This window comes from Narcine bancroftii, chromosome 3 (assembly GCF_036971445.1).
Source record: "Narcine bancroftii isolate sNarBan1 chromosome 3, sNarBan1.hap1, whole genome shotgun sequence".
Lineage (NCBI taxonomy): Eukaryota > Metazoa > Chordata > Chondrichthyes > Torpediniformes > Narcinidae > Narcine > Narcine bancroftii.
The window spans coordinates 124183977-124206279 of NC_091471.1; the positions used below are offsets into that span (position 1 = coordinate 124183977).

The following is a 22303-nucleotide window of genomic DNA, read 5'->3' on the forward strand; positions in this document are numbered from 1 at the left end:
ATATCAAAGCCATTGTCTTAAGTACATATCACAAAGTCTTCCCAAGTCATTGACTCATCCCTGTTAGGACAACTCTCAAGAGACCATATTAGACTGTTTGCAAGCTTTGTGCTAATATTTGACACTGAAATGAGTTTCCAATCATTAATTTACTTCAACATCAAAGGCTCATATTTCTAATACTTTCTTGGTCATCCTCTCTCCTTCTTGCATAACTTTGAACTAATTTATAACAATGTTGCTGCACTCACTTGCACAACTCAGCTCTATTTACCCATCTCCTGGACTGCTCGTGCTTGCATTTTAACCTCCACATCTTTTTGTCAAAACTATCCACAGCTTTGGCACACCTCCCAGCCTCCATCAACCCTTTGAGATCTCTGAGTCATGCAATTCCAATCTCAAGGGTATTCTTGAATGTATTATCTTCCCTGCTGATGTCCAAATGGCTTTCTCAGTCCTTCATGCTAGATTTCCCTCCCTCTGCCTCTTTCCCACTCTGTCCTCCTTTCAATTCTCCATTAAATCAACCTCTTTGACAAAAGATTGGTCAACTATCTCAATAGTTCCAGGTTTCAAATCTTGTTTGGAACCATGGAAATTTTCACGACTTTTGAAAGTATCTGTGTGGTTTTTTTTTGTGGTTGTATCTATTAAAAATATATGACTTATACAGATTTCCTTTACGGTGCAGTAATATTTAAATTTTGATGACTTTTGCCTTTCCTTGTGGTGGTAATAATGAGAGAACATCTTGACATAGTCTAGACTCTCCAATGGATAATTTAGCCAGAAATGTGGTGGAAAATCAGTCCGTTAAAGGCTCCAATGTATTACATGCCACCTTCTCATTTGTTGAATTAAGTGGGGAATCCAGTTGAGTTTCGTGACATTTACTTTCTTTTCTTTAATAGACTGAGGCATTTCAGTGCTACTATAAAGCTGGATCTGGTGGACATTTTGAAAGTCTAGTTCGCTGTTCCTTCTTCTGGAGTACGGGAAATTTTGAGTTTATTCCATACAATCCCAAACAGGCAATCCAGTAAGATATCTATTTCCACATTCTCAGTCAATCTTTACATTTTAAACAACCATTCAAGCTCACGGAGTTTTTTTTTCTCCCCTTGACAGTTGGGCTAGATTTGTGGCTGAGCAAAATGGATTTTTGGGTTATAGCATAAGAAAAGCTGTGAATGCCTATCTTCAGAGATCCTGGTAAGATTAAAATGCATGTCATTAAATGCAAGAGAACAACTATTTTACTGCTCTAAGGTTTAAAATATAATTGTAATGCTTTGCGGCTTTAATTGCGACCCATCGATCAGCCATATTAGCATGTTCACAGTACATGGAGGATATGGTATTTTATATCAGGGATTTGTACATGAATTGAGTGAAGCAGATTTGGTGGCACTTGTTTTTTTACTTATCGATGGGATGACGGAATCTCTGGTCCGACAAATATCTCTAGCTATTATTGATGCCCCTGTGGTAAGCTGCCTTTTTGAATAATTGTAAGCCATGAGTTGAAGGTACTCCTTGTTTCTTTGGAATAGTGAGTTCCAGGATTCCAACGATGAAGAAAGGGGGATAGGCACCCAAGCAAGCATGGTGTGCTCCTTTGGTGCGATCTTGCAGGTCATAGATCCTGGGTGCCTGCCATCCTTTGCATTCTGAGTGGTAAAGGATGTGATGCCAAAGCTGCTTTCATGAATGGCTTTTACTGAGGGAGAGCTTTATATGTATGTGACAAGTAGACTTAGCCTTAAAAATCTTTAAGACCAAATAAAGTATTGTTTCTGTCTCTTTGAGCTTGCTGGTACAGTATAGAAACTGAGAACCAAGCTGGTCACCAAAAATTAGGGAATTGGTTTGATTTTAAATGCTCAAAAGGCAGTTATAATTTATAAAATAACAATTATTGAAAATAATAAATAAATATGCTATAGATTTATGTAAAAATGACTAGAAATTTAAGCACTTACAAATAAACAAACTTGCCTTATGCTTTAAATTAGTCAGTGATTTCATTCAGACTCAGGACTGAGTGGGAAGGAGCGAGCTTGCACGGACATCTGGCCACAACTTCATCTCAAAGGGCACGAGTAGATATTAGTCACCAACTGATGCACAAAATGAAAGTGGTCTTTACCTCTGCAGCCAGAAATATGCCAGATGGTGAAGGAGCTAGCTTGTAGTGTTATATCTATTATATAAGAATGGCCTGGCTAATCTCTTGATCTGTTTTACACCCACTCTTTTTTTAATTACTGAAACTATCCTGGCATCACCACGATTGTTGGATTTAGATCCAGAAAAAAATTAACAATATTTTCTGAAAATTATGTTATATAATTTTTAAAATAAGGTGTAAATTCAGTTTAAACCTATGACTGAGTGGCTCGGTATGACAACGACACCATCTACAAATCCACTGAAGATACCATGGTAATGGGTTGTATAGAAAGAGGCAATGAGTCAGCGTTCAGGAGGGAGATTGAAAACTTGGCTCAATGGTGCAGCAATAATGTCACCAAAACCAGGACTTCACAAAGGGGAAACCAGATGTGTATGATGGGGAGGGTGAGCAAATTTAAGTTCTTGGGAGAGACTATCTCAAAGGATCTTTCTTGGACCCAACACACCAATGGCATCGTGGAGAAAGCATGTCAGCACCTCTACTTCTTCAGGAGTGTGTGGAGGTTTGGTATGACACCAGAAACTCTGGCAAATTTCTACAGATGTGTGGAGGAAAGTGTGCTGACCAGTCTGGTATGGAGACATCAATACCCATGTGCATAAAGCCCCTAAAAATGATAGTGGACACAGCACAGGACATTACAGGCAAACCCCTTTCCACTATGGAGAATATCTGCAGGGAACACTGCCGTCGGAGAGCCGCAGCAATCATCAAGGATTCGCGACACCCAGCACACGCTCTGTTCTTGCTGCTACCATCAAGAAAGATGTACAGTTGCCACAAGACTAACACCGCCAGGTTCGGGAACAGCTGCTAGCCCCTCCACCATCAGATTCATCAACAACAAACTCAATCAGAGACTCATTTAAGGACTCTTAGTTTTGCACATTATTGTTTATTATTTTTCTCCTCTCTGAATTGCCCAGTTTGTTTACATGTGCATGTTGTATAGTATTTTTTTGGCACTACTAATAAGTGGTAATTCTGCCTGGCCCCCGGGAAAAGAATCTCAGGGTTGTATGTGATGTATTCTGACAATAAATCTGAAATTCCCATTATATAGTGTTGCTTGCTCAGAGCTTCAGTTGAATGGAGTAATTTTCACATTATAAGCATGACAAATTACTGTATTGCACACCTTCATTCAAATATCCTCAACTGAAGCACATGTTCTTTTTCAAACCCAGGAGTGAAGCTCTTCTGTATTTCCTCATCACTGCAGAAACGGGAATTGAATCATCTCAGACAAACATTGCCTATCTCTGTGAAGAAAAACCAGTGAGTTACTGATAAGAGATTGCTTCTCTGAGAAGTTAGGGATTTATCTTTTATTTCCATATGCAAATTAATCAGCAAACCTCATGTTTCTGCTTATTAGGAGCTCATAAACAACTGTGTTGATTATACCTGGCGATATTACAATTTATCAGCTTTTCAGCAGAATGCACATCCTTTTGGTATGTATGTTGTAGAGATGTAAGCTGAAATTGAAGTTCCGACATCCAGCCATGCACTACCTCATTTCTTAATTGTATGTGAATTCCAGTTCTGGTGAAAATGGGTGATTTCTACTATTATGGCCATAAGAGCCATGAAAAGAACATTGAGCAATCCATTGAGATGTATGCTTCTGCTGCTTTATGGAATTATTCTCAAGTAAGTCTCCAAGTTGTTTTTGAGGGAGTTTAACACAGCTAGTATAATACAAAGTACTCTGGTACATTGTTTAGTGGTCAGCATGCATTTTTAAGAATAAGAGGGCTAATGAAACCAGCATTAAAAGGAGTTGTTATTGCATTTTTTTTTGTGTTACTAAGAGTATTGCTCTGCCAGAAGTTTAATGTGAGCCCCTGCTTCAACTTGTGTTCTTTCATCACTGGCCTGTGGTGGCTGAGGTTGGGGAGAGCTGCACAGGAGAGGACATCACAGTTTCCATCACATCCAATCATAGGTGATGAGAGATACTGGGATCTGACAACTCACCAATGCAGGCTTGATCCCTGTATCGCATCATTGAGCAACTGCCCACCCAATACCAGTCCTCATAGGCAGGCTGTCCATTCCGGTCATGGCTGTTCTTTAGTGTGAGATCAATAGGAGAGGCAAATGGCTTTAGGAAAGTTCCCAGCTTTTCAGATCCTAGCAGAACAACGAGCAGCTTGAGGGGTTGGGCTTCACACCAAGTTCCTGGCACCAAAGTGTACAAGCCTGAGTGGATATCTCTCAAAGTACAAGAGGATATGTACCTATGAGTGTTCAGGCTAGAGAACCAGAACAACAGTGTGTGTTATTTCTTTTCACTGATAACAATGCTTATTTTCCTTCCAACAGGCATTTTATAACTTGGGTTCACTGGTAGAGGAGGGTCTTCACATACCAGAGAGTATTTTAGATCTCCTGAACCTGAACACAAGAAAACAAATTAACAACATCACACTTCAGCAGGAATTATATGAGAGGTAATAGCAAAATATATATTTTTTTAAACTCAAACCTTCCCTGATTCTGGTCATCAGTCAAATTGTAGAACACCATATCACTAAACGTAATAATGCAAAACAAAAGTAAAATTCTGATTAGTGTCTCACCTTTGTGTCCTGGTCATTAACTACTTATGTGTAATTGAATCCTGTCACACGTTATCAACCCTGTCAAAGAAAATTGTAGCGATAGAAGTATCATATTTAAATCTTGAAGTAGAACCACAAAATGGTAGAAATGTGAATCTAATCTTTTGTCAACCTGTGGGGAACAAGTGCAGACCTTTTGTCAGATTCATACAGGAAAACAAGAAAGCTCCTTTACAAGATGATTAAGAGTAAAGAGTACATACCAAAAAATGGTCAAGAATACAGATAAGATGGCTACTACAAAAAAGGAAATTAAAGGGGTTAACAACCTAAAATGCAAGTATTCAGATTGCTAGAAAATTTAAAGAATGAGGTTATAGACAGAAGTTATGTCAGTCAGAGATTATAAAGACAGAAGTGGCCACAATATGTCAGAATGGTTGTGCGGAGTAGGGGGGTGGGGGGGGAGGGAAGATGGGGGCAGTTGTTCCAAGGAAGTTGGAGAGACCTGTTGGAAATTACAATATCATCTTGTTCGGCCACAGACTTTTCTGTTTCTAATTAAAGGAAATTATCAGGTGCCCTTTGATGAAAAAAACTAGAATTTATATTTTATGATTTTTTTTTTCTGCACATGACCATTGGGATAAATGTGTAAAAACCAGGATTGATTCTGAATATAATCCAACAGGCCACTCAAGTGGAAACTGTAAATCCTTTAGGGATTGGTGCCCAAAAACTGAAAATTTGACAATATTTTCCAAATAAAAGTCCAGTAATTCAATTCCAAGTGTAAGCTGTGTTAATGCAATTAATTCTCTTCATTTCATTAGGTGTATAACCGTGAATGTTGAAGAGGCTGTTATCCCATGCTCAATAGCTTTGCTTCGTGTTCACCTGAAGGCAATGTGGATTAATGACTACTTTTGGGCTTTAGTATGTATTCCAACAAACACCTTTGATTAGTTTCTCTATATGTACTGGTTAAAAAACATAGAATCTAGTAATTTACAGGCCCTTCAGCCCAGTCTAATAGTCTCTTAAAAGATTCTATTGTACCTGCCTCTACCGCTTGAAAATTAAGCTAGGCACAGACCACAAACATGGAAGTTTGATTTTATGGATATCACAGATAACTTGCTAATGGAGAAAGAATATAGCAATTTATGTGGCAACTATTTGTTTGATAATAGATGGTGCTTTGATGTGAATGATATTGTTGTGCATTTTCATGATGTTAATATGACAGACTCAATATATACAAATAAATTCATGTAGAAAAATAGGGAATAAAATTTAACTGATTATTTTTTATAATAGTTGTTCAAAATAAACATGCAATTTTATGGTATAAATATAAAATATGGTAAAATAATACAAAAAACACCAAGAAATTGAATATGTTAGTGTTTGGTTTGCATGAAAAATTACATAAAAATCAATTCAACTCCATCAAGAGTAAATTACCTCGGTGGTTGTAAGATGGTGAAACAGCATTCATCAGAAAATGGGAGTGACCACTTTTGTCCACTATTCACATTTCACAATTAATGCTCCCATCACCCAATGCATAAAAAACTTAACCTCTTACATCTTGTACTTTCTCCCAAGAACCTGAAAACTATGTCTCTTTGTGTAGCCATTGAAGCCCAGGAAAAAAAAACTTTGGCCATCCAACAATCATTGCCTCTCGTCATCTTATACACTTTAAACAGGTCATCCCTCATTCTCTTTCGCTCTAAGGAGAAAAGACCAAGTTCACTCAACCTATCCTCATAAGGCATGCTCTACAATCCCAGCAGCATCCTTGGAAATCACTCCTTCCTTTAGTGAGAAGGCCAGAATTGAACAGAATATTCCAAATGGGGTCTAACTAAGGACTTGTATAGCTGCAACATCACCTCAATCCCACTAGTCCTCACTGTTCATGAAGGCCAATACACTGTACACTTTCTTAACAACACTATCAACCTGTGCAACTTTGAGTGTCCTATGTTCACGGAGATGTCTTAAAACAGATCACTGTGGAACAGCACTTGTCACTAACCTCCATGCAGAATATGAACCACCCACAACCACCCTCTGGGTGAGCCAATTCTGTATCCACAAAGGCCTCCTTGGATTCCATGCCTTTTTACTTTCTGAATGAGCCTTGCATGGGAAACCTTATCAAATTGCCATACTGAAATCCACCACTCTGCTTTCATCAATATTCTCTGTTACAGCCTCAAAAAATTTAATCAGTCACCTGAGACATGACCTTCCCATGACAAAGCCATGGTGATTTTGTCTCTCTAAATGCTTGCAAGTCCTGTCTCTCTGGATCCTGTCCAACAGCTTACCCATCACTGAAGTAACACTTACTGGTCTATAATTTCCTGGGTTATCTCTACTCTCCTATCCTCAAATACTTAACATATAACATAACATAACAATTACAGCACGGAAACAGGCCATTAGGCCCTTCTAGTCCGCACCGAACCAAACACCCCTTTCTAATCCCACCTCCCTGCACAATGCCCATAACCCTCCATCTTCTTCTCATCCATATACCTGTCCAACCTTTTCTTAAATAATACAATTGACTCCGCCGCCACTATTTCTCCCGGAAGATCATTCCACACAGCTACCACTCTCTGAGTAAAGAAGTTCCCCCTCATGTTACCTCTAAACCTCTGCCCCTTAATTCTTAACTCATGTCCTCTTGTTTTAAACTTTCCTCCTCTTAACGGAAATAGTCTATCCACATCCATTCTGTCTATCCCTTTCATAATCTTAAATACTTCTATCAAATCCCCTCTCAACCTTCTACGCTCCAAAGAATAAAGACCCAATCTGTCCAATCTCTCCCCATACTCCAGATGCTTAAACCCAGGCAACATTCTGGTAAACCTTCTCTGCACTCTCTCCACTCTGTTTATATCCTTCCTATAATTAGGCGACCAGAACTCCAAATTAGGCCGCACCAACGTCTTATACAATCTCAACATCACCTCCCAACTCCTATATTCCATGCAATGATTGATAAAGGCCAGCATACTAAAAGCCTTCTTCACCACCCTATTCACGTGAGTTTCTACCTTCAGGGAACGATGTACCGTTACTCCTAAATCTTTCTGCTCTTCTGTATTCCTCAATGCTCTCCCATTTACCACATATGTCCTATTCTGATTCTTCTTACCAAAATGAAGCTCCTCACACTTATCAGCATTAAATTCCATCTGCCATTTTTCAGCCCACTTTTCTAAGCAGCCCAAATCCCTCTGCAATCCTTGAAAACCTTCTTCATTATCCACTATTCCACCTATCTTAGTATCGTCTGCATATTTACTAATCCAATTCACCACCCCATCATCTAGATCATTAATGTATATAACGAACAACAATGGGCCCAATACAGATCCTTGAGGCACACCACTGGTCACCGGCCTCCAACCTGACAGACAATTATCCACTACCACTCTCTGGCCTCTCCCTTTCAGCCAATGTTCAATCCATTTGACTGTCTCAAAATTTATACCTAAAGACTGCACCTTCCTAACTAACCTTCTATGTGGTACCTTATCGAAGGCCTTACTGAAGTCCATATAGACAACATCCACTGCGCTACCCTCATCCACATTCCTAGTCACCTCTTCAAAAAATTCAATCAGATTGGTCAAACATGACCTTCCTCCCACAAATCCATGTTGAGTGCTCCTGATCAGACCCTGTCTATCCAGATGTTTATAAGTACTATCTCTAAGAATTTTCTCCATTAATTTACCTACCACAGACGTCAAACTTACAGGCCGATAGTTGCCAGGCTTCCTCCTTGAACCCTTTTTAAATAACGGAACCACATGCGCAATGCGCCAATCCTCCGGCACTATCCCCATATCTAATGACATTTGAAAAATTACCGCCAGAGCCTCTGCTATTTCCTCCTTCACTTCTCTCAATGTCCTGGGGAAGATCCCGTCTGGTCCCGGAGACTTATCCACCTTTATATTCTTCAAAAGCCTTAAAACTACACCTTTTGTAATCTCTATATTCCCCATATTTACCCAATTTGCTTTTTTTATCCCACATCTCCCAATATCCTTCTCCTTAGTGAATACCGAAGAAAAGAAACTGTTCAATATCTCCCCCATTTCTCTAGGTTCCACACACAGTTTTCCACTCTGATTTTCTAAGGGACCAATTTTGTCTCTAGCTTTCCTCTTACCATTAACATATTTGTAGAACTCTTTTGGATTAGTTTTCACCCTGCTTGCCATAGTTTTCTCGTACCTTCTTTTAGCTTTCCTAATTCCTCTCTTAAGATTCCTCTTACATTCAATGTATCTTTCAAACATCTCCTTAACTCCATGCTTCTTATATCTAATGTACGCCTCCCTTTTTCTTCGAACCAAGTTTCCAATATTCCTTGAAAACCACGGCTCTCTCAAACCTTTTGCCCCTCCTTTTAACCTAACAGGAACATAAAGCTTTTGCACTCTCAAAATCTGATCTTTAAAAGACTTCCATCTCTCTACTACATCCTGCCCATAAAACAAATTGTCCCAATGCACACCCTGCCTTCTCCTGTCTCTAATGATGATGCTAAGATCTTCACCAGTGGCTCAGCAATCTCCTCCTTCAATTTCCACAGTAGCCTTGCTTAAATCTCATCCTATCCTTGTGACTTATCTAACTTCATGCATTTCTAAAGCTTCAGCATATTCTTTCTTAATGTTAGTATGCTCAAGCGTTTCTTTTTTTTTAAACTTTATTCGTTCAAAAAACAAATAATATGACATATGCAGCAATTAAACATGAACGTGAACTTTTTTATATATATAGAAAAAAAAGAAAAGAACCCCCCCCCCCCTTCAGCCAACTCTCCTAAGGAGAGCCATAAAAAAAGAAAAAAGAATATTAAAGAAAAAGTTAAATATACATATTAAAATCTAATCAATATAAATTGAAATGTAAATATTCTGAGTATAACAGCCACTTATTAATAAAAAAATTATAATTATCATGAGAAACATATGTAATTTTTTCCATTATTAAACAATATCTCATCTCATTATGCCATCTATATCAATCATATTTGTATCTTTCCATGTACTAGCAATACATTTTTTTTGCTATGGATAAAGCTAAATATACAAAAGCAAGCTGGAATTTATCTAATCCCAAACCTTTCAGAGGTTGCAAACTACCCAATAAAAATACTGTTGGATCTAAAACTATTTTAATCTTATACAGGTATTCTAAAAACGATTGAATTTTCTTCCAAAAAGATTGTATATGTGTACATAACCAAACAGCATGAAAAAAAAGTTCCAACCATATCACCACATCTAAAAGACAATTCTGATTCATTAAAACCATATTTTTTAAATTTTTCAGGTGTCAAATATAATTGATGTAAAAAATTGTAATTAATCATTGCATAACATGCATTTATCAATCGAGTTACACTATCATAACAGATATCTAACCAATCCTCTTCAGAAAAAAATAAAACCAATATCCACTTCCCATTTAATTTTAGATCTATCCCAACCCTTTTTATCCATACCATCCTGTAATATTTGATACATAGATGAAATATAACCCTTCTCTGGTACCTTCATAAGAAAAGTCTCAAATTTAGTCATTTTAGGTAAAATCATATCTCTACCAAACATACATTTTACCAAAGATCGAATTTGATAATAAAGTAATAAAGAGTTCTTATCAATACAAAAATCTTCCCTCATCTGATTAAAAGATAAAAACTTACCCTCTTTAAAACAATCTCCCAAATTTTTCACACCTTTAAATCTCCAATGCAATTAACTTTGATTATGTATTGAAAAAGAAATAAGTTGATTATTATACAATGGAGTCAAAGCCCTAGAGCCTGTCATTTTATTTTTCTTTATCCATAAGTTCATTGAATGTTTTAGTATAGGCACATTATATTGTTGTAACAAATTTATATTCCACCTGCTCAAGCGTTTCAATCCATTTTAAGTCATCCTCACAATTGCAAAGGTCCTTTTCTCTGGTGAATACTGAAGCAAAGTATTCATTAAGGACCCCTACTACATTCTCTGTCTCCATGCACACATTTCCACTATCACCCCTGATTGGTCCTATCCTCACACTACTTGTTCTTCACATACTTGTAGAATGCCTTGTGGCTTTCCTTAATTCTGCTCACCAGGGCCTTCTCATGCCCCTTCTAACTTTCCTTTCTTAAGTTGATTCGTGACAATCTTGTAATTCTCTGGAGCTCTATCAGTTCCTATCTTCTTAAACCTCTCATGAGCTTTTATTCTCAAATAGATTTTCTACATCCCTTGAACAGCATGGATATTTCACCTTACCATCCTTTCCATGCCTCAGTGGAATCTACTTGTGCAGAGTGCCATGGAAATGTTCCCTGAACATTTGTCACATTTCTGCTGTACATTGCCCCTTGAATACATGCTCCCAAGCTCCTGTATTATAGCATCATATTTGTCTATTCTTGTCCTTCTCTAGCACTATGGGAAAGGAGAGGGAGTTGTGATTACTTTTTCTAAAATGTTCGCTCACTAAAGGATCTGACACCCGATCTAATTCATTTTCAAATACCAGGTCAAGTACAGCTTATCCTTTCATTGGCCTTTCTACATATTTTGTCAGGAAACCTTTCTGAACAAATCTAACTCATTCCACTCCATCCAAACCCTTCACTCTAAGATAGTGCCAATCAATATTAGGAAAGTTAAATCACCCATCACAACATTATTGTTTATTTCTGGATTGTTCCCTATCAGCTTCTCAATGTCTCTGTTACTATTGGGGGATCTCTAATATAATAAGAGGGTTATTACCATCTTCCTGTTCCTGACTTCTACACACACTGACTCGGTAGACAATCCCTCCACTACTGGAGTGAAACGCGAAAGGCTGCAAATGCTGTGATTGTAATAAAAACACAGAAGTGGTGGAAGAACTCAGTAGGAGGTAAAGATATATAACCAATGTTTTGGGCTTCTTAATGGCCACAGTGTCATAGTTCCATGTATTGATCCACAATGTGAGTTCATCTGCTTTTGTCCCAATATTCCTTGCATTTTTGTTCAATTCACTGCCTGTCCTTCCCTCAGGTGCAACCCATCCTTTTTGAACAGAGAAAATCCCAATGTCCCAGAAGGCATCAATGTTTAATTTGTACACAGAAACTGTTCAACTTCCTTTAGTTTGATGTATCGTTGGATAATATTTGATCGACTTAAACTGTCTTGGTCTTCCTTCACCTCTTGAAAGCTAAGTTGGGCACAGAACACAGAGAAAGTTTGAATTTATGGCCATTACCCCTGCCCCCTGTACCAACTCCTCAGCCACACTTTCACCTGCCATAACTTCCTATTCTTTCCCTCACTAGCACAAGGCACTGCCAGCAATCCAGTGATTACCTCTCTTGCTGTTCTGCTCTTTAGCTTCCTTCCAAACTCTCTATAGTCATCCTTCAGGTCCTCATCACTTTTCCTACCAATGTCATTGGTACCAACATCTCCCTCTCAAGAATTCTATGGAATAGGGGCTTGCTCCGTCCACTCCACGCATCGACCCAGTACTGCAGAGCCTCTTGGAATGGTGCAAAAAAAAAAGAAAGAATTCTATGGACTCAGAGACATCTATGATGATCAAGGTCTTGATCCCTTGCTCAGAATCTCCTGTCTATTCTCTCAAGAAATGAATTTATTTGTATATATTGAGTCTGTCATTACCATCATGAAAATGCACAACAATATCATTCACATCAAAGCACCATCTATTATCAAACAAAAAATGGTTGCCACATAAATTGCTATATTCTTTCTCCATTAACAAGTTATCTGTGATACCATAAAATCAAACTTCCATGTTTGTGGTCTGTGCCTAGCTTAACTTTCAAGAGGTCAAGGAAGACCAAGACTGGTCAATGTGGCCAAGGCTAAAGTAGATCAAATATTATCCAATGTTATATCAAACTAAAGGATGTTGCACAGTTTCTACATATAAATTAAAAACTGATGTCTTCCACCCCATAATATTTACTCATAGTTATGAACTACAACATTAAGTACCTTGTAACCATTATATTCATTGAAGCTTTTAGAAATTATCTATTAAATCGTTTATATTTTTGTTTTCAGTTATATACTGCGATAGCAATTCTCCTGTCGACACTGATTTGTTTTGCTGTGAAGTGGTACTGGGACTGCACAGGTAACTGATTGTGATGCTCTGAGGAAATTTTGCAGTTTTACCTGTGTATCATTTACATGTCGAAAAATAGGGAGTAAAATTTTACTGATTATGTTTCATAATAGTTGTTCAAAATAAACATGTAATTTTATGGTATAAATATAAAATATGGTAAAATAATACAAAAAACACCAAGAAATTGAATATGTTAGTGTTTGGTTTGCATGAAAAATTACATAAAAATCAATTCAACTCCATCAAGAGTAAATTACCTTGGTGGTTGTAAGATGGTGAAACAGCATTCATCAGAAAATGGGAGTGACCACTTTTGTCCACTATTCACATTTCACAATTAATGCTCAGTGCCATTTCCTCTCCGACCGCCTAAATTGTGCTTCCATTAATGTGCAAATGTTCTGGAGAAACTCAGCAGCTCGTGCAGCATCCATAGAATGCAATAGGCTTCGTTGGGGATGCCAAAGATTGGGAAAACCCTAAATAAGAAGGTGGGGGTGGAGGTGGGGTTAGGGGATTGGGAGGAGGGGAGACGGGAAAGGGTCTGGTGGTGGGATCATGTTGTAAGTAGCAGAAATTCTAGAGAATGATATGCTGGATTGATAGAGTGGTAGGGACCTTCTCAATAGTGGAGGGGGGGGGGGGAAATCATATTGATTGTAGGTGGCAGAAATTACAGACAGTCTTCTGAGTCTGCAGACTTCTAGTTTAACCTAAATTGTGCGTGGGCTTTTTTTTTTCTGTGGAGGTTAAGTTCATTTTAAATAAATGCAGCTGGTCTTGGCATATTGTAGGCCTGCCATGTTCAACCATTTTCGGTTATGGCTCCACAAGGACACTGTGCAAAGTTTAGGGGTTCCCTTCCCTGTGAAGCAGTCAAGTTTTGTTTTCTTCTGTACTTCTCTTCGATGACTACATAAAAGAAAACAAGGCTTTTACTTAAAGGTGTTGTGGCCCCCGGGGTGAGGGTTGTTGAGTCCCTGCTAAGAGTGGTTGGGATTTGAACTTGTGTCTCTGCACTGTTGGTCCGGGTTTTTTGGGTTATTAAACCAATAAACTAAAAATGTGCGCATGAATTTGTTTCTCCTTGTCAACATGAGCAATGCCATGTAGGCATAGTTTAATATCTAGTACGCCCATCACACTTCTGAACTATTTTTCATGATGTTAAAGTATAAGAAAAATAACCCGCTATTAAATATTTTAACCTTGAGAACAACTTCCTGGCAGGGATAGGATCAAAGGAGCAACCAATCTCCAGAATGTTCACTAACTGATTAGCCTGGAATTGTCATCAAGATACACTTAAACAAAATCCATAACAACATAAAATAACATGCCAGTGCTTGGAATAAGATGTTTTATTTTTCTGCTTTATACTTGAAAAATATTTTAAATTAGAATCAATTTGTAGGAAAGAAAGTATTCAATAACATTTAGATGAAGCGATAAAAGCCCATGTTCACTTTCAGAGTGAAAATGAAGAACTGTGCCTAGAATTTGGAATTCCTCTACTTAAGATGTGCTAAGTCATTTGTTGTGGTGATTTATGAGACAACTCATCACATTTAGGCCCCATTTCCCATTTGTTCATGAGTTTGGAACTATTTTGGACTGAGAGGAATGTTACCATATTTTATTTCGGCCCCTATGTCGATCCATCTGGCTTTTTGCTTTTATTCTGCTTCAATCCAGCAATTATATGATACAAGTGAGTGGTTTCGCTCACTTATTCCAAGGGCACTTCAGAGTCAAATACATAGTCATGGCTAGTCTAAGTGAGGACAGTACATCTGCTGCCCTGAAGGTCATCAGTATGCTGCCCTGAAGGTCATCAGTATGCCATCAGCAAAGTGGTGGAAGATGTCATCAACAGTGCACTTATCCAGTAATATACTCAGTTTGGGCTCAACAAGGACCACTTGATTGCAGGTATTATCGCATCCTTAATTGATATATCAGCAAATGAGATGAAATTGTGGAAGAGTGGTGAGATTAATTGAAATTGACCAAGGCAAACAGGCAAAAGATTTGAGTTTTGCTGGAACAGTGCAAGAGGTCAAAGACAGGGCAGTCAGACGCGGTGAGATGGATTAAGTGCAAGCTCAGGACTATTTTTGCAGAATTGAGGTTTTCTACAAAATGGCAGGAATATTGCTGTGTTCTAATTCAGCCTATATCTTGATCCATCTGGTTTTCTGCTTCCATATTGCAGTTATGATACAAGTGAGCAGCTTCCTCACTAATTCCAAGGGCAGTAAAGAGTGAAATACTTTGCTGTGGCCCTGAAGTCATTTACAAGCCCAGACCAAATTTGCCTTTGGTTTCCCTGTTGTAGAAGAGACCATGTTATGAGCATTAAATTGCTTCATCTAGAAAGAATATTTGGATCCTTGGTAAATAGACGGTATTGCGTTATCTGTCAAACTTTCCAGGCCTGGAAAGGACAACTCTATGTGATAAGATCCACGTAACTCATGCCCTCTCTCTTCTTCCAATCCACACCCGCTCCTCCCATTTTTGTTCACCCCCCCACCCCCTTTCAGTTTCATCTATTTTGCCCACTAGATCCCTTACCTCATCTGGTTCCATCCACTCTTCACCTTATTATTAAAGTTTCTCATCATCACCTTCCTTACATATGAGCTTCCAGCACTGGTAGCCTTTGTCTTTCCAGTTATTACCTTCCAGCAGTTGTCTCCAACTTCATCTCCCCTCTCCCCCCACCTGGCTCCATCGCCTGATTTTTTTTTTTGCCTTATCTGCTTCCACCTATCATCCACCTCTCGCAGTCTCTCAATTCCACCCATTTTCCCCTCCCTCACTTGGCTCACCTGTTACCCTCTGGCCCCTGTCTTAGTCCTCCCCTTCTCTGCTTTATACTGGCATTCTTCCCTCTTCACTGATGGAATTGATGCAGGGTGTCAGCCTTTCATTTTCCCCACACAGATGCTGCTCAACCCACTGATTTCCTCCAGTGTTTTCCTTTTTGCTCCAGATTCCAGAATCTAAAATCTATTGTGTCCACATGATGAGAAATATTGAATTGACTGGCTGTTTTACAGTGGGAAAGAGACAAGTCAAGTCACTTATTTATCTTTCATACCATGCTTGAATGGTAAAGACAAGATAGCATTTCTCCAGGACCACAGAGCATATTTATATAAATACAAGTTAGAAAAGAAGTTAAATACATTAAAATATTAAAACGTATACAGTAACAGTCCACGGTACCCTATCCACAAATGTTCTGGGAATTCAAGATTCTGATGGCTTGGGGGGGAAAAAACCTGTTGCCAATCTGGACATATGGGCCTGAGTGCTGCAGTACCTCCTACCAAATGGCAGAAGGGAGAACGGTTTACATGAGGGGTGTGTGGAGTCCTTCACGATGTTTATTTCCTTTCGCCTGCATCAAGTGTTGTAGATGTCCTTCGTGGTAGGAAGGAGTTAAACTTCAGGTCCGATACTCGTATGCATCCGGCAAGGGAATAGGATGCACCTGCGAATAGAGAAGCCCATCCAAGTTTATCTTTCTGTTTCCCTGCACAGGAAGATGAAACTAACAGTGGTACAATGCTGCTTTCTCATGATGCTTGAACTTGCTCAGCGAGGATTAAAGCTTGAATCTTAGACATAGCAAACTTGCTGATCTATAGGGAAAGGTGCAAATTTTTTTGATTTAATAAGAAAGTTGCAGAATATTTATTAGGATGCAGATTAGAAACTTAGGGCATTTCAAGCCACTGATCGCCCATGAAAGATATTGATCGGAGGCATTGACTCAGTTATTTGATAGCAATTCTAAGCATGTCTTTGGGATGGTTTGCTTTAGTAAAGGGAAAATATGCTGAATAGTGTTTTAGTTGTATCAGCCTCAACAGTGCTTGAGAAAAGCAATTCTCTTTTGCTTTGGATTTTGAATGGAGGCACAAAGACTGCAGATCCTAGAAACTGGAGCAATAAGCAATCTGTTGGAGGAACTCAGCATCAGTGCAAGGAAAAGAATGGTCACTGTTTCGGGCCAGGGCCTTTATCAAGACATTCATCAGTTTGTCCAGCAAAATGTTTGTTGTTCCCAATTCTCTTGCAAGACGTTTTCATAATAAATGCATCCAGTAGAGGGCACTCTTGTTCCTTCGCTCTCTTCCTTTGAATACAACAATTAAAACAATGCTGGAGCAACTCAGCGGGTCAAACGGCATCTTTTATACAGCAAAGGTAAAAATACATAACCAACGTTTTGAGCTTGAGTCCTTCATCAAGGAACAGATCAGGCAGGATAGTCAAATATTCTGGATGGGACCCTTTATGGAAGCTAAAGTGGAAAGGACATTTATGCATTATGTCTGGGGGTGGGGGGGTGTGGGAAAGAAGAAGGAAGGTGGAAAAGCTGGGGAGGGGTTAAAAGATGATAGGGTATTAGAAAGAAGGTAGAGGATGAGACCACAGGGGTGGGGGAACACAGATAGCCAGAAAAATGAGATTGGGAGTAGGTTAAGATGGAAAAGGATGGGAGTGAGTATTACCTAAAACTGGAATAAATTCATGTTCACCTCTTTGGATTTAGGACTGTTCCAGGAGGAATTCAGTGCCCTACCCTCCATAATGTTTGGGACAATGACACCTTTTTTCCTTTATTTGTCCCTGTCCTCCACAGTTTTACATTTAGAATGAAACAATTCATTCACATGTAATTAAAGTGCACAGTCCAAATTTTCTTCAAGGTTATTTGTATACATTTTTTTTTTGACCATGTAGAAATTACAGAACTTTTATACATAGACCCCCTCATTTCAGAGCACCACAATGTTTGGGACATTGGCTTCACAGCTGTTTGTGCTTACTCAGGTATGTTTAATTTCTTCATTGGTACAGGTATAAGAGAGCTAGGCTTGTTTCTAAGCTTTTGATCACCTTTGGAGTCTGTAGTTGCCATTTTTCTACCTGAGAACCAGAGTTTTGTGTCAATAAAAGTCAAAGAAGTCATTTATGTGACTGAAAAACAAGAGTAAACGACATCGCCCAGAATTTGGGATTATCAAAAATCAACAATTTGGAAAATCTTTAAGAAGAAAGAACGTACTGGTGAGCTCAGTAATCACAAAGGGACTAGTATTCTAAGGAAAACATCCACTGCTGATGGCAGAAGAATTGTCAACATAATGAAGAAAAATTCCCAAACTTATGTCCGACAGATCAGAAACACCCTTCAGGAGGCAGGTGTAGACTACTGTCCTCAGTGGAGTTCATGAACAGAAATACAGAGGCTACACTGCAAGATGCAAACCATGGCAAAGTCTCCACATTTTGTTCCTGCCATCACTCTGATACAGGTTAATCTTGGTCTCAAGACCTTTTTCCAGAATTCTGCAGGCTCTTTTAAATACTTCTTGGCAAATTGTAATCTGGCCATCCTTTCTGTGGATAAATAGTGGTTTGCATCTTACAGCGTAGCCTCTGTATTTCTGTTCATGAACTTTATGTATTTCTGTGTTATGAGGACAACAGTCATTGACGTGTCCACACCTGCCTCTTGAAGAATGTTTCTGATCAGTCGGACATACCTTTTGGGATTTTTCTTCATTATGATGAGAATTCTTCTGTCATCAGCAGTGGTGGTCTTCCTTGGAATACCAGTTCCTTTGTGATTACCGTATTTTCACTCATATAATGCGCAGCTGCATATAGCATGCAAAAAAAATCAATCGAGCAAAAATATTTTTGTCTAGCATGGACGCATATACTGTGCTGGTGTAGTATTCTACATTTTGGAGCACAAGAGCAATTTGCATTTATTTGGGACATGAGACAAAACACATTCCATAGATCCAATATCTGCGATTACACCCATTCAACTTCCCCCAGATGTGTCAATTGCCCATTATAGAAATGATATCCTGCTGCAACACATTAACAAGCTTTGAAGAGTTAAGCAAGTTTTTAATTCTGTCACAATTTAAAAAGAAATTAAAAGAAACCTTATCTTGTTAAAAATAGTATGCAATTGAGAATTTTATGGTTTGAGGATGATTAAACTGATGCCATAGGACAAAATCATCCTAATGTTGTTTCAGATCAGAGGCATTTGATGGGTTAATCTCCTCCCTCAAGGGACAGATCTGGGCAATTAACATTGATAATGTGCAGTGCCCAAGCCAGTGTGTCCAGTTTCTCGGAATACCATGGCACTCAGGTCAAAGAGGTATTCCCAAGGTCAAAATTTTGAGTTTTGCCATTTTGTATGTACTCAGCTCCCACATTTGCTATACATTGTGTGCGTTCTTTCATTGCCGCTATTACATTCCCATGCTTGCTACAAATTGTCGGTGTGACTTTCCCATGCCCGCTATAAATTGTGCACGTTATTTCAACGTCAAAATATTCTAGTGTAGTATGCACATGCATATAACGCATGGGGGTGGGGGGGGGGGGGCTTTACCTGGTTTGTAAAAAAAAACACATATAACACACACATTATATGCATAAAAATACGACATTGAGCTCACCAGTTCCCTTTTTCTTCTTAATGATGTTCCAAACTGTTGATTTTGGTAATCCTAAGGTTTGGGCAATGTCTCTTCCTGTTTTATTCTCATTTTTCAGTCTCATAATAGCTTTTTTGTCTTTCATTGGCACAATTGACTTCAAAGGTGATCAAAAGTTTAGAAGCAAATGAAACTCTCTTAAACCTGCACCAATGAAGCAATTAAACATACCTGAATGTTCACGAACACCTGTGAGCCAAATGCCCCAACATATGGTGCCCTGAAATGAGGAAACTTGGTCAAATCAAAATGTATACAAATAACCTTGAATAAAATTTGAAAGGTGCACTTTCATCACATGTGAATTGTTTCATTATAAATATAAAACTGTGGAGCACAGGGGCAAATAAAAGAAAAGAAGTGTCTTTGTCCCCAAAATTATGAAGGGCACTCTAGGATATGTTGTTCTTCAAGTTTACATTTAACCGTACCCTGCAATGGAAGAGGATAAGGAAAGATCTGGGAACACTGAGGGGAATAAAATGTTTGGCAAGAAGGTGTTCTAGCTTGGACCCACAAATAAGGCATAGATGCTTAGCAAACTGGTCACCCAACCTGTATTTGCTTTTGCTGATGTTCAGGAAGCAGTAGATTAGTTTAGACAATGTGCATGTAATGCTCTGTCTGACTTGGAAGGTCTGTTTGTGATACTGGATGAAGATGAGGGAAAAGATGTAGGGAGAAGTTTTGCATATTCCATAATTACAGCGGTAAGGGGTGGGGGGTGGGGAACATGACAGAATTGTGGGTGGGGAGAGTAGGGTGCAACAAAGAGACCAATCCCAGCAAAAAGCAGATAAGAGTGAAGAGGGAAAGATGTTTAATCAATTTGCTAAAGTTGAATGAGTGCAGTGGATAGAGGGGAACAGCTGGATGTTATATACTTGGATTTTCAGATGGTGACAATGTATTAGTATGGATAGAGAATTGGTGAACCAGTAGAAGGCAGAGAATGGAGATAAATTGGTAATTCTATTGTTGGTATCACTGGACAATAATTTTTTTCAAAAGGTTTGCTTCCTGAAAACAAATTAGGGATTATTATAGACAACTTCAAACTGAACATAAAGATAATTTCCAATTTGCAGTATCACACAGGAAGCTGGAGCAATATTAATTGAACTTTTATTGAATTGTCGCATAATTATGCTGACAAATTGCATTTGTTCAACTGACCTAAAAACATTTGCCGCTAATTTTCGTTTGTACTCAGCTTCTGATGCCTTTCGTGTCAGTGTCCAACAATACTCAGCTAACATTGATGGATTCCAGTTGCCCTGATACCACTTTTCCATGGTTGCAATGTCCTGGTGAAACCTTTCACTAACTTCGTCACTGACTGTGCCAAGATCAGCAGGGAAGACGTCCAAGTGTGAATGTAGAAAATGAATTTTCAATGACATGTTGCACTTCATCGTTTTATATGCTTGAAGTAGACTTAAAATATGACAGGAAATCACAAAAATAGGGTATATCTTAAAAAAAAGTATGTGAAGGTGATTTTCATGCTTAGCAGCCCAAAATCCATAAAATACACCCAAAAGTGTTCAGGAAGAAAACTCTTCATTGTCCAGTGTAATCAATGATGAGCAGAGTGCCACAGGGGTTGGTGCTGGGCCCTCAACTGTTTGCAACACATATTAATGATTTGGAGAAAGGCACCAAGTGTAGTGTATCTAAGTTTTCTGATGAGACTAACTTGAGTGGAAAAGCAAATTGTCCAGAGGACACAGAGTTGGTAGAGATATTGAAGAGTTGGCAAGCGTCTGACAGGTGGAGTACAATGTTGGTAAATGTGAGCTCATGTCCTTTAGAATTTAAAAAAAAACATTGAATCATTATTAAAATGGTGAAAGGCTGCAGCATGTTACTGTGCTTGGGGGCCCTTGTGCATGAATCACAGAAGATTGGTTTGCTGGTACAAAAGGTAATCAAGAATGCAAATAGAATCTTGGCCTTCATTGCTGGAAGGATTGAATGTAAGAGCAGGAAGGTTCTGTTGTAAAGAATACTGGTGAGACCACACCTGGCATACTACATACAGTTCTGGTCTTATTGAGAAAGGGTATACTGGCTTTAGAGATGGTAGATGAGGTTCACCAGGTTGATTCTGGAGATTAGGGTGTTAGCCTATGAGGAGAGGTTGTGTAGTCTGGGACTGTTCCCACTGCAGTTTAGGAGAATGAAGGAATATATTGTAAAAACATATCAAGTTATGAAAGAATAGATGATAGAAGTAGGAATGTTGTTTCCACTGGTAGGTGAAACTCAAAGAAACACAGCCTCAAGATTCAGGGGAGTAGATTTAATACAGAGATGAAGAAGAACTGTTTTATCCAGAGTGGTGAATCTGTGGAATTCTCTGTCCAAGGAAGCAGTAGTCTGTGGTATTCTTTCTACAAGAAAACAGTAAAGGCTGCCTCGTTAAATATATTTAAGACATTATGAGGTAGATTATGCATAATAGGGAGATTAAGGGTAATGGGGGACAAGCAGGTAGGTGGAGCCATGATCTTGTGGAATGGTGGAGAAAGTTTGATGAGCCAATGGCCTATGGCCTATTCCTGCAATTTCTTATGCTCTTTAAGTGGTGAGTGATTGGTTGACGTTGAAATTGGCAGAGTTGTCGGAGGATAACGTGTCAGATGATGCGAAGGCTGGTGGAGTGGAAAGTCAAGACCAAAGAGACTCTGTCTTTGTTCGTGGGTGATGGTGGTGGAAGGGATGGTAAGAACAGATCGAGAAATAGAGCCAATGCAGGAAGGAGTTTTATT

The 22303-nt window shown here is 38.7% G+C and overlaps 1 protein-coding gene across 3 annotated transcripts in view; it reads left to right on the forward strand.

The window, feature by feature from the left end:
* LOC138757524 (protein sel-1 homolog 3-like) overlaps positions 1–22303 on the forward strand; it is a 112002-nt gene that overhangs the window by 85512 nt on the left and 4187 nt on the right. For all 3 annotated transcript variants that reach the window (XM_069925025.1, XM_069925023.1, XM_069925024.1), the window contains 8 exons: positions 915–1042; positions 1132–1215; positions 3388–3478; positions 3579–3657; positions 3747–3856; positions 4532–4659; positions 5604–5706; positions 12915–12987. In XM_069925025.1, the coding sequence (XP_069781126.1) occupies positions 915–1042; positions 1132–1215; positions 3388–3478; positions 3579–3657; positions 3747–3856; positions 4532–4659; positions 5604–5706; positions 12915–12987 (796 nt within the window). The remainder of the gene's footprint in view (positions 1–914; positions 1043–1131; positions 1216–3387; positions 3479–3578; positions 3658–3746; positions 3857–4531; positions 4660–5603; positions 5707–12914; positions 12988–22303) is intronic.